Genomic DNA, 12,445 nt, shown 5'->3' with positions numbered 1-12,445 from the left:
GAAATTCCAACAAACAAAAGAAGCAGGATTATCCTTAAGTAAAATGCAGAAAAGGTCATCGTTCCTCAATATGGGAATGCCCACAAGCTTTCGAATTCAAGTAAAGCTTTGTTCCAGCGGCACAGTGTCACTGAAACCACGTCTGGACATACCCTGTGTCACAGGAACAAAGCTATACCTATTTTATGAGCTCTAACCAGGGCAAAATCAGTCCTGGGTTACTTGGTTCCGATAAGGGAGAACTTAGCCTTTTCTCATTGGAGCCGAGTCAAGAGTGATTTGCTTATGGTTGGATCCAACTTGAAGTGGCATGGTATGGAAAATAATTATGGATTGGGATGCGGCCCGAGTAATTACCAATGAATGAGATTAATTCAAACATTCCATGCATCACTTTTCTGTACACTTTAATGAAAAAGCAGACATTGTTTATTTACCATGTACATCATGGGAAGGGTTTCCTAATTTCCAGTTATATTTGTTGTCAATTCTTGTGGAGTATTGCTACTTTTTTTAACATTTTTTAAACCATTTGGAAAACAGTGGCTATCAATTTGCACACTTTTTGCATGTTGTAATAATTTTTGGCCTCTATTTTCTGGCGCTTACAGGGAATGCTGCTTTTATTATGAAGTATTTTTGATACCAACATTGTTTGATATATCTTTGCTTTATTTCCTGGATAATGCCTCTGCACTAACCCTGTGCGGAGTTTGCGGAGTTGCACTACACGGCACTATGCGAACTGCAAACAAATCTCAGCCACATTACGCAGAGCAACGCGAGAGGGGGAGTATGATAGAAAAATGCCGTTTGCAGTGATTTCACAGTGCCGGATGCTTGTCCGCACTGTGCAATCATTGCAAATGGCATCATGCACAGTGCAAGCGGTCCCTGCATTCCTTTTGTGCCGCTCAAGTAGATTTTGACTCGAGCACCAGCTTTCTCAACGTGAACAGACAGTTTCTCAACGCGAGCTGTCATGAGTATTTACGACCACTTGCAAGAGAAACCTGATGCTCCCTGCATTGAGAAATCTCGCCAGGATGTTGATTTTCCAAGCTCGCGCTAGCCAACTTGGTGTTGAAGATCGCAAACTAGGTAAAAAACTCCGCTACGGAACGCAAAGTGGAGTTTTTCGGAATTCAGTGATCTCCGCTTAACGCAGAGTGCAGGAAACTCCGCAAACTCCGTGAGTGGAGCGAAGTTCACCACCCAGGGTTACTCTGCACTCACTAGCGGGTGCACCGTCGTGTGTGGGCAGGCTAGCATATATCTCTAGGCTCAAATTTCAAACAGACCAGTACTAATGGGAGTGTTTAATCCTCTTACATATTTATCTGCACTTTACACAACAAACGCTTTTTGGCAGTCCGTCTTCATCAATGATGACGGCGAACCTCCAAAATACTTTTGTTGCATAAAGTGGCAATAAATCTGAAAGGGGGTGTGGCTTGAGGCGTCAAGATGGCGGTCGCACTCTAAGAGTGCTCCGGACCCCCTCCGTCATCCGCCTCATCTTATCCCACTGCTGGCGACCATTGGTGCCTCAGAGTCCTGGGAACGATTCCCGTACCCGACCTGCAGCGTTCTGACCCCTCGCGGGGTCGATCTGATGCCTGTGATCTCCTGCGGGCTCTCGGCTCCTTACGGCCTCTTCTACCCTAAGATGGCGGCCCTGTAGCTCCTGCTCCTGTGGCCTGGGTCCCCGCCTGGCCGCCCCTTCCCGCCCGGCTTACCTGCACTCCGCCACGGGCGCTGACCTATCCTTGTGGTGTGCGGCCGAGCAGCGGCTGGAGACTGAGGGGTGCCCTCCCGTCCTGGAGCCTGTGGAGTTGGTGGATCATCTCCGGAGCGAGTGGCGCGACTCGTCAACGGAGCGCGCCTGGAACCCGGGCGGCGGAGGAGAGGTGTCGCCTCTGTGCTCACCGGCGGCTGAGGAGTAGACCCGGCATCCTGCTGCGGGATCGGATTGTGGCCTGTCCCTCGGCGCGGATCCAGCGAGGAGGCGGTGGAGGTGCTGCCAGCTGGCGCTCTGGAGGAGGTGAGTAGGCGGGGGAACGCGCTGTGGGCCTCCTCTCCCCCTGCACCCTTCGGCGGCTGTGTCGAGCTGTTCTGCTTCGAGCTCTGGTGCATGAGGCAGTGGTGGATGAGGTGTGGTGGTGCTGGGGGGCCGAATGGGCTGCCACTGAGGCCCGAAGTCGCTGTACTGCTGGTGCGGCCCCATTGCGCCCTTGGTGTGGTCCCCTGTTGGGGCGCCCCTCCATCCCCCATCAACCTGCCTTGGATCCGCGGCCGTTGCCGTCCTGCGAGTTGAAGGGGGTGGAGGAGCGGGGCGATGGAGGGGCTGTCAGCGGAGTCTATGGACGTTCTTCCCCTGCGATGGAGCTGGAGGGCGGCGGATGACGAGACCTGCATTGAAGGAGGCTGCCTGTGTACAGCGAGGTTCTGGGGTGGGGGAGTGCCGACTCTGAGGGCCCGCTGGGTCTCCTGGCCGGCCTCGACCTAAGGGCTGATGGGCCCCCCCCGCCTTCTTGCTGCCTGTGTGTTGAGAGGAGTGCCCTGGATTGGTGGGAGGCAGATCGGCCACTGAGTCGGGTGGCGCGCGTGGGTGCCTGAACCCCTTTCGCCTTGAGACTCGAGCTCTTTGAGCCGGTGGGGGGCTCCTGAGGCCCTGGGCCTGCTGGAGTCACTTGGGGAGCCGACGACACCTGGCACGGTATATTATCCTTGTGACGCCCGCCTTCCATTATCCGTGGAGTGGGAGGGAGATCGACTGTCACACCTGGCAGTGGGACCACAGCTGGAGCGCGGCTGTGTGCCCCCCCTCCGCCAGGGGCCGACCGCTCACACTTGAACCTCCGGGAGCATGGGCAAAAACCGCACCTCTCAGGTCCCTGGAAATTCCACTCAAACTACAATGGACCAGTTCACCAAGTCTGATCGGGACCTGGCGGTTAGGTCGGTGGAGGCGCCTGAAGCAGCCGGGGGAGACCTTTCCGCTATCCTACAGGCGATCAGTGCATCACAGGTGTCAGTGGAGGCCAAGATCGGGTAAGTGCGGGTGGACGTGGCGTTGATCACGCAGGCCCTCCGTAATGCCACGGCCCGGATTACTGAAGCAGAGTCCCGCATTTCCACGGTGGAGGACGACGTGGGTGCTCTTAAATCCCAGGTGACGCGTCTACAGGTACAGACTGGGGAGTTACACCGTAGGGCAGAGGACGCGGAAAAGAGAGCCTGCAGAAACAATCTACGTCTCCTGGGTTTTCCGGAGGGAGTGGAACAAGGATGCACTGATACCTTCATCGAGGCGTGGGTCAAGTCCTGGATCCCCAAGGAGAAATTCTCCCCCTGGTTCGCGATAGAGCAAGCCCACCATTACCTTGCTCCTAAACCCCCTCTCGGAGCCCCCGCCCGTCCCATCTTCCTGGACAGGGACGCGATCCTAGAGGCAGCCAGGATGCAGGGTCCAGTGCACTTCCAAAATTCCAGGATCCTGGTTTTTCCGGACTACTCTAGGGAGGTTCAGTCACAGCGCTGGTCCTACGACGAGGTCAAGCAGAAACTCCGTGCCACGGGTCTTCGTTACGGACTCCTCTTCCCGGGCCGCCTTAAGGTGATTTTTCAGGAAAAAACCTTTTTCTTTGACACCCCACAGGCAGCATGGACCTGGCTTACGGAGAAACGGCCCCTCCTTCCGGGGGCAATCCTGATACCTGTCCTGAAACCGGTTGGCCGATCCGGCCGGGAGGCGCCCAAGGTGCAACGACGCCAAACTGGATGCAGACGTCGGGGACCCCTCGGGCGGAGCTCTCGGTCACCGGGGACGCAATCCCAGCGCTCCCCGAGTCAGACCCTGAGCCAGAGGGCTTCCTCCCCTGCTGTGGTGTCCTCCCTTATCGACATGGGCAGTGCCCCTGGGCCGGCGGCTACCCGGCGACGGGCCATGTCGGACTGGGATCTATCTGGAAGCCCTGTAATTCGTGGCTCTGGTGAGAGGAGGGGGTGTGATCAGGATTCCTGTTGGTATGCCTTTGCCCAACCACTCTGGACCTGAAGGGGAGAACTTACTCCTGACCCCGTGACCGGGGTTTACCCTTGGCTCTGATAGCCGAATTAGCCAAGGACTACATTTGCACAGTTATCCTAAACTTGATCCATCTTATGTTTCTTGCTGTCCAAACATACTTCCTACTGTGGGCATGTATCCGTACATATGGAGGGGGGTCCGACTCAGCCATGTTCCTGCTTGACTGTAGCTAACCGTTTTAGAGTAGCATATCACCTTTTGCGGTGTAGTTAATAATTCGGTTTTTGGGCGACAGATGCTTCCGCTTCAAAAGTGTAGGGTGGGGGAGTTGGGGGGGTTGGGTGGGACGGGGGACCGTTGTCCCTTGACAGTTTCTTTTATTTAGCTGCCTACGGCCTCTGGTTGCAGTTCATCTTGCCATTTCCGATACTCTGATTACTTCCCAATGAGCATGCAGATCACGTCCTTCCTGAGTTTTTTATTTTTGGCCGCCTACGGGCCGCCACTGGGGTTCCTACTGGCAGTTACCTACCTCCTTTCCCCAATTCCCAAGATTGATGGGCTGACCATCAAATACCGCAACTCCGATCCTGGACCCGGGGGAAGGGAGGTGTTAACCCCTGGATGGGTAGGGATCCATGTTCTTATCTGGCCCTCCACAGTTTCTTCCCTTAGATGACCTCTATCCTTACTAGACCTCTCCACATCCTTTCTTGGAACGTCAATGGCCTCCTGGATCGAATTAAGCGTACAGTGGTCCTCCCTGCTGCTCATCGCCTTGGGCGGACATTCTATTCCTCCAAGAGACCCACCTCTTGGGTACACAATGCAACTTCCTTGCTTGATATGGCTTTGATAGGGTCTGGCACTCTGGGTTTGCACGGGGCTCCCGAGGGGTGGTCATCTTGCTGAGGAAAGGGATTTCTTTTACCCTTGTTAACGTCGAGTCGGATACACAGGCTCGATATGTGGTGGTTTTGGGAACCATTGAAGGGTGCCCCCTGAGCCTTCTCTGCCTCTACATTCCCCCCCGCTCCTACCCCCTGCACTCCGGGGTCTTACACAAGTGATCTCCTCCCTCCCACAGGGCCTTATGGTAGTAGGGGGGACTTCAACGCCGTTCTGCAGCCCCTGCAGGATACGACCCTGCCGCCATGTGCGAACATTCTCTCACGCTGGTCCTCGACCTTGGGTCTGTGTGATGTCTGGAGAATATGGAACCCGTGTACAGAACAATACACCCACACGTCAGCCGCCCACCATACTCACTCCCGAATCGATCTTATCCTGATTATGACCACGGACTGCCAGCTAGTGTCTGCGGCCGTGATACTGCCAAGGGGGATCTCAGATCACTCTCCCATCGCACTCCGCCTCGGGACCCCCCTGAGGGGTCCGCGGGCAGTCTGGCGAGTTAACTCCTGGTTCTTACAGGATACGACGTTGGTGGAGTCCCTTGACCAGGAGCTGCATATTTTTTTCTACACTAATACAGGCTCGGTCCCCTAGCAGGGGACGCTGTGGGAGGTGAGCAAGGCCGTTATCTGAGGGGTGTCCAGGGGATTGGTCCACGCGAAGCGGTCGGAGCGGATGACCCAGCTTGCTCACCTAGAATCCCGGGCGGAGCGGCTCGAGACGGCTTTGCTCAGGGGTGGCAAGGGGGATTCCTCCCAACAGCTGACTGTGGTGCGTGAGGAGATCCGTTGGGTGTCATTGAAATCTGCCAAGATGCTTTGGCGTTCATCGGTCGCCCGTATTTACGGGTGGGGGACAAGAATGGTAAGCTCCTCCACAATCTAGTGTCTTATCCCAAAGTCCACCGTATTATCCCTGAAATCCGTTCCCATACTGTGGCTCTCAGGGTGACGTCTTCAGCCATTGCTCAAACCTTTGCGGATTACTATGAGACCCTTTACACCGTCCGTCCCCCAGGTGCTTCCCTAGATGACTTGTTGGACGAGACAGATACCCGACTCCCGGGTCTCTTTCCAGAGGCGACGGAGGCTCTGGACCGTCCTTTCACCCTGGAGGAAGTCCAGGACGCTATCTCACTCTTGCATCCCGGGAAGACGCCTGGTCCTGATGGGTTTCCTCAAGAGTACTACGCGACCTTTCGGGATGTCCTGGCCCCCCATTTGGCGGATCTTTTCCTCCACGTGGCGGAGGTAGGGGCATTCCCTCCCGAGTCGGATGTTGCCACAATAGTGGTCATTCCAAAGACACAACCGCCCTCCCTGAGCTGTGTGTACTACCGTCCGATTTAGCTGATTAATACAGAGACTACGTTTTTCACCACCGTCTTGGCTCAAAGGCTACGACCCCTTCTGCAAGATCGTGTTCACCCCGACCAATGTGGGTTTATGCCTGCCAGAGGCACTCGCCATTGCATTCGCCGGCTCCATTTGGCTCTGGCTCCCCGTGGCTGCCTCACCCCATACTTGGCACTACTCTTCTTAGACTTCAAGAAGGCCTTTGATATGGTGAACTGGGAATATCTGCAAGATGTGCTGGACAGGATGGGTTTTGGTCCCTCGTTCCGCCATCTGATCAGTGTTCTCTACGCTAGCCCCAGAGCCTGAGTACTGATCAATGGAGAGCTGTCCGGGGCCTTCCCTATCCGAAGGGGTACACACCAGGGGTGTCCGCTCTCGCCACTCTTATTTGCACTGGCGATGGAGCCCCTGGCGGCTCTCATCAGGCAGGACCCACTTATCCGGGGATGGGACTGGGACGCGAGTCAAGTAGACAAGATAGCCCTATACGCGGACGACGTTTTGCTATATTTGGCTGACCCTGATAGTTCTGGCCCCAGGTGCCTAGCGATCCTTGCCGCATTTGAATGGGTCTCGGGACTCCGCATCAACCAGGCAAAATCAACCCTAGTGCCCCAACACCCCTCCCGGGACTGTTTTGACTGGCAGTCGGGCATCCCCCTTAGAAGGCACTCGGTCAAGTACCTCGGCATTTGGATAGCTCTTCTGCCAGAACTTGAGTGGGCTTTAAACGTCACGCCTTTGGTTGCCCGGATGAAGGCGGATTTCAAGAGGTGGCAGACTCTCCCCCTCAACCCTTATGGAAGGAGTGAGTTGTTCAAAATGATGGTCCTCCCCCGTTTTATTTACATAATACTAAACATTACTGTCCACCTGTCGAGTAGCTGGTTCCGCGAACTGGACAGTGTCCTCACCCGGTTTCTCTGGGGAGGGGTAGGCCATGCCTATCTCTGGCACACTGTCGTATCCCCCCTTTGATGGAGGCATGGGGTAACCAACTTTCACCTATACTACCTAGCCACGAAGCTCATTGTCATCCATGATTGGTATGCGGGCGGCTCGTCGGACCCTGCATATCGGGTGGAACTCGGTGCGTCGAACTTTCCACAGATCCAGGGTTTTTTGTACGGCAGCCCAGTCCCGCGGGCCTTGCCCCTGGTCACCAGGACGGTGTTTCTGGCCTGGCGCACGGCCCTCCGCCATGTGCAGTGGGATCGGATACTAATTCAGCAGACGCCAATATGGCATGGGTCCTGGATGCAAGAGGTCTCGTCCTTGCAGAGGTTCCGATGGTGGGACCTTGTTGGAATCTCAGTACTCGGGGATGTTTAGGTGGGGGATCACATCCTCTCCTTTGCGGATCTGCAGCACCGCCACGCCCTTGGACACTCACACTATAAATACCTGCAGCTCAGACAGGCCCTCCATACCTATGTCTCACCCTATGTCTCTCTTCCAGAGTTCAGCCAATTAGAAGCCCAAGTGATGATGGGAAATCTGGGAGGGGAGGAGTGTCCCGTATCTACCGATCCTTAGTGAATAATGGCCCGCTTCTCTAGACCGGCTCCGGGGTCGATGGGAGAGTTGGGTGGGCCCCCTAGAGGAGGCGGACTGGAGGGATGCCCTTATGGCACCTAAAACCCTGACCACATCCTCCAAGCTTCGTCTGGTCCAGCTCTATTATTTACACACGGCGTATCTCACCCCGACACGGCTATTCCAGGCCCGGCTGAAGCCCTCCCCGGCATGCACACGATGTACATCTGCCCCAGCTGACTTCTATCACATGGTATGGTGCTGTCCGGCCTTGGCGCCATTCTGGGAGGGGGTGGAAAGAGATCTCACGACCGCATTGGGCTGGGAGGTTCCTCACGACCCCATATGTTTGTTGCTTGGGGTGTTTGATGGCCTGGATGGATCAGGGGCGGATAAGCGCCTACTGGGGACAGCTGTGGCAGTGGCCAAGAGAGAAGGGAGAAGAAGCTTGAAATATTGGATATCAGTGTGCTTTAATTGGATTATAATTGAATACATGGATATAATTTGAACAGATGGCTTATTGCCTGCATAAGGCTATTTCAGTTGTGCATTTGGCGGGGGCAGCAATACACCCCTGCCTTCTGAAACGTATGTACCAAGGCACATTGTGGGCATGGTGCCTTTCCAAATGGCACGCTTCATACAGACACATTTGCATAAAGAGAAAAATATAACGAATAAACAGGTGTGCATCCGTATCCCTGTGAACTCTTGTCGAAATGAATGCCCGACATGGGATAGTACCCGCAAAGAATTTAAAGAATTAGGGAGGAAGAAAATGAATACTGTAACCCCACACGGAAGGCGATACATCGTGGTTCGTCATCAAAGACAGAGGTGGATTTATAAGAACTTTTATATATGTAGGACTACGAATGAATTTGGTCTTTACAAACAATGTGCGTTCAGAGTTAAAAATCAAACGCTAGGACACGTGTTTAATATTTGTTTACAATCGCCATGCATGATGGGACATGTAGGCTTTACCTGAGGCATACATTCGATAAAGCTTGTTTGGCGGGAAACGCAACCCATATGGACCAATGAGGGTGATTGAGAAACGTTTAAAGAAGGGGTGGGAAGAGGGAGGGAAAATTCAACGTCAGCAAAGTAACTAAGTCGGATGTCCCGTAGCGACAGTGGCAGTTAGATTACCCGTCTGTTATAAAAAAGCAGGATTGATGCTTTTTTGCTGCACGAGAGAGATCCAAACTGTGAGGAATGTCTAAACGCGGTAAAAAAAGTAGAGAGCAACAGGACCAACCGATGCGGGCGCTTGAATGGTGTTGATTCTTTGAAGCGGGGTTTGGCTATAGAGATATTTGGTTAAGTGGGAAGGTGATTGTGGAAGGAGTAAGTTATGGTAGGATGTGGGGTCAGTTATATATGGGGACTGCATGTTAATCCCGTTATTTTTAAGCATAACGACGATTTTTGATGAAAAGTTTGACCAATGATATGGTGTTTTGAAAACGAATTGAGCACTTATGCACTTTTTTGATAATGTTGTAAATTTAGAATGGTAATAGTTGTTATCTCATTTGTTATTCCAGTGATCCCTGATGAACGGCACGTGATGCCCGAAATGCATTGGGTATTTTAAATAAACTCCACTGTCTGACGAAAATTGCTCTACTCGTGTTCTGTGCATGAGGTTCGGATGGCCCAGCCGTAACATGTGAAACAATGTAAATTGGCAAATCCGCTCCGCGTGTGGGAGAAGAAGCTTGAAATATTAGATATCAGTGTGCTTTAATTGGATTATAATTGAATACATGGATATAATTTGAACAGATGGCTTATTGCCTGCATAAGGCTATCTCAGTTGTGCGTTTGGCGGGGGCAGCAATACGACCCCACCTTCTGAAACATATGTACCCAGGCACGTTGTGGGCATGGTGCCTTTCCAAACAGCACGCTTCATACAGACACATTTGCATAAAGAGAAAAATATAATGAATAAACAGGTGTGCATCCCTATCCCAGAGAATTCTTGTCGAAATGAATGCCCCACATGGGATAGCACCCGCAAAGAATTTAAAGAATTATGGAGGAAAAAAATGAATACTGTAACCCCACACGGAAGGCGATACATCGTGGTTCGTCATCAAAGACAGAGGTGGATTTATAAGAACTTTTATATATGTTGGACTACGAATGAATTTGGTCTTTACAAACAATGTGCGTTCAGAGTTAAAAATCAAACGCTAGGACACGTGTTTAATATTTGTTTACAATCGCCATGCATGATGGGACATGTAGGCTTTACGTGAGGCATACATTCGATAGAGCTTGTTTGGCGGGAAACGCAAACCATATGGACCAATGGGGGTTATTGAGAAACGTTTAAAAAAGGGGTGGGAAGAGGGAGGGAAAATTCAACGGTCAGCAAAGTAACTAAGTCGGATGTCCCGTAGCGACAGTGGCAGGTAGGTTACCCGCCTGTTATAAAAAAGCAGGATTGACACTTTTTTGCTGCATGAGAGAGATCCGAACTGTGAGGAATGTGTAAACGTGGTAAAAAAAGTAGAGAGCAACAGGACCAACCGATGCGGGCGCTTGAATGGTGTTGATTCTTTGAAGCGGGATTTGGCTATAGAGATATTTGGTTAAGTGGGAAGGTGATTGTGGAAGGAGTAAATTATGGTAGGATGTGGGGGCAGTTATATATGGGGACTGCATGTTAATCCCGTTATTTTTAAGCATAACGATGATTTTTGATGAAAAGATTGACCAATGATATGGTGTTTTGAAAACAAATTGAGCACTTATGCACTTGTTTGATAATGTTGTAAATTTAGAATGGTAATAGTTGTTATCTCATTTGTTATTCCAGTGACCCCTGATGAAGGGCACGTGATGCCCGAAATGCATTGGGTATTTTAAATAAACTCCACTGTCTGACGAAAATTGCTCTACTCGTGTTCTGTGCATGAGGTTCGGATGGCCCAGCCGTAACATGTGAAACAATGTAAATTGGCAAATCCACTCCATGTGTGGGAGAAGAAGCTTGAAATATTGGATATCAGTGTGCTTTAATTGGATTATAATTGAATACATGCATATAATTTGAACAGATGGCTTATTGCCTGCATAAGGCTATCTGAGTTGTGCGTTTGGCGGGGGCAGCAATACACCCCCACCTTCTGAAACATATGTACCCAGGCACATAGTGAGCATGGTGCCTTTCCAAACGGCACGCTTCATACAGACACATTTGCATAAAGAGAAAAATATAATGAATAAACAGGTGTGCATTCCTATCCCAGTGAATTCTAGTGGCCAAGAGAGACATTGGGGCACACTGGTCCCCAGCCAAGGCGCCCACGCTAATGGGGTGGAGGAGGAGAGTGGACTGGTGCGGGATCCAGGAGGAAGCCATGCTCGAAGCTCGGGGGTGCCCGGATTTGTTTAATAAAGTATGGGGTAAATGGTTTAATATGCTTCCCCCTTGAGGATCTGCCTATTTACCTGTTCATCGTATCTTTATTTCACCCTCCATTGTGTGCAATTTTCCCTCGTCCATGCTCTGCCATGCTCACCCTGAAGGACAGTTTTGCTTCGTGTCAACTGTGTGTACTTTTATTTTCTTTCCTGACCTCAATTGAACTGCAACCAATTAATGTGTCTTGTTGTAATAAGCTTTATAAAATTGATTATCAAAAGGAAATCTGAAAGAGGATTAAACACTCCAGCAAGTATTGGTCTATTTAAAATTGGAACTTTGATATTATATATATATTTATATATTACCTACTGGCGATAGCCAGTAGGTATATATAGTTAGGATTGTTTTCCATAGGGAAATCGCAACATTCTATTGGGAATAACTTTGGCGCCGGTTGATGAATCTTCCTGCAACGTTCCTTAACTTTACCTCGCGGCGCTCCGCTCCTTCCCTGAAAGTTTGGGGGGGATTCGTCAAGCGGGGGCCGAGATAAAAGGGGGTCCCAAAACGTGTTTTCCCCATGTTAATTTCCATAGGGCGGTTGGACTCACTTTTAGCCCGAACGGCTGAATGGTTTTCCACCAAACTTGGCAAAATTGTAGGGACTGGTAGCCCGATGTGCCTTTGCTATGTCTCAAGATATGTGCTCCAGTGGTTTTTACAAAAATTAACTTTGAAAAAATATATATTGGGCTACATTGGGCTATATATATGTTAGAGCCCAAATGTAGCCCAATGTAGCCCGATGTAGCCCAATGTAGCCCAATGTAGCCCAAAGATGGCCACCAGAGACAATAAAAACCAAATGTAGCCCAAATATCAGCCAGATGTAGCCCAACTATAGCCCAATGACAGAATGTCCCAGAGTGTTCTAAAGAACAACTAGAGCGCTAACGGTCTTACTTATGACAAAAGTATGGCACACCTGAAGTCATCTTGATTGGAATAAAGTGTTAACACTTAAAACATTTAATTTGCAAAGGAACAAAATGAGGGGGTTCATTTTGCCATAGAAATTATGATTAGTGCTGAAGAAAGAAAAATTAGGGCACATTTTGACTGACTTCTCAAATCCTCTTATATTTCATTAAAAAAATTCTGATATGCAGTCTCCCAAGATGGCCACCAGAGACAAAAGAGCCAAAATGTAGC

General features: G+C 50.9%; 1 protein-coding gene across 1 annotated transcript in view; it reads right to left on the bottom strand.

Annotated features, from left to right (window-relative positions):
• LOC144828091 (uncharacterized) overlaps positions 1-3,135 on the bottom strand; it is a 73,159-nt gene extending 70,024 nt beyond the window's left edge. Inside the window, exon 1 of the mRNA XM_078686220.1 lies at positions 2,935-3,135. Within this exon, the coding sequence (XP_078542346.1) occupies positions 2,935-3,135 (201 nt within the window). The remainder of the gene's footprint in view (positions 1-2,934) is intronic.
• Between the last annotated feature and the right edge of the window lie 9,310 nt (positions 3,136-12,445).

Source organism: Lissotriton helveticus, chromosome 4_1, assembly GCF_964261635.1.
Source record: "Lissotriton helveticus chromosome 4_1, aLisHel1.1, whole genome shotgun sequence".
In the NCBI taxonomy this organism is placed as follows: domain Eukaryota; kingdom Metazoa; phylum Chordata; class Amphibia; order Caudata; family Salamandridae; genus Lissotriton; species Lissotriton helveticus.
The sequence above is the reverse complement of the archived record's forward strand: the minus strand, read 5'-3'. Positions and strand labels throughout refer to the sequence as shown.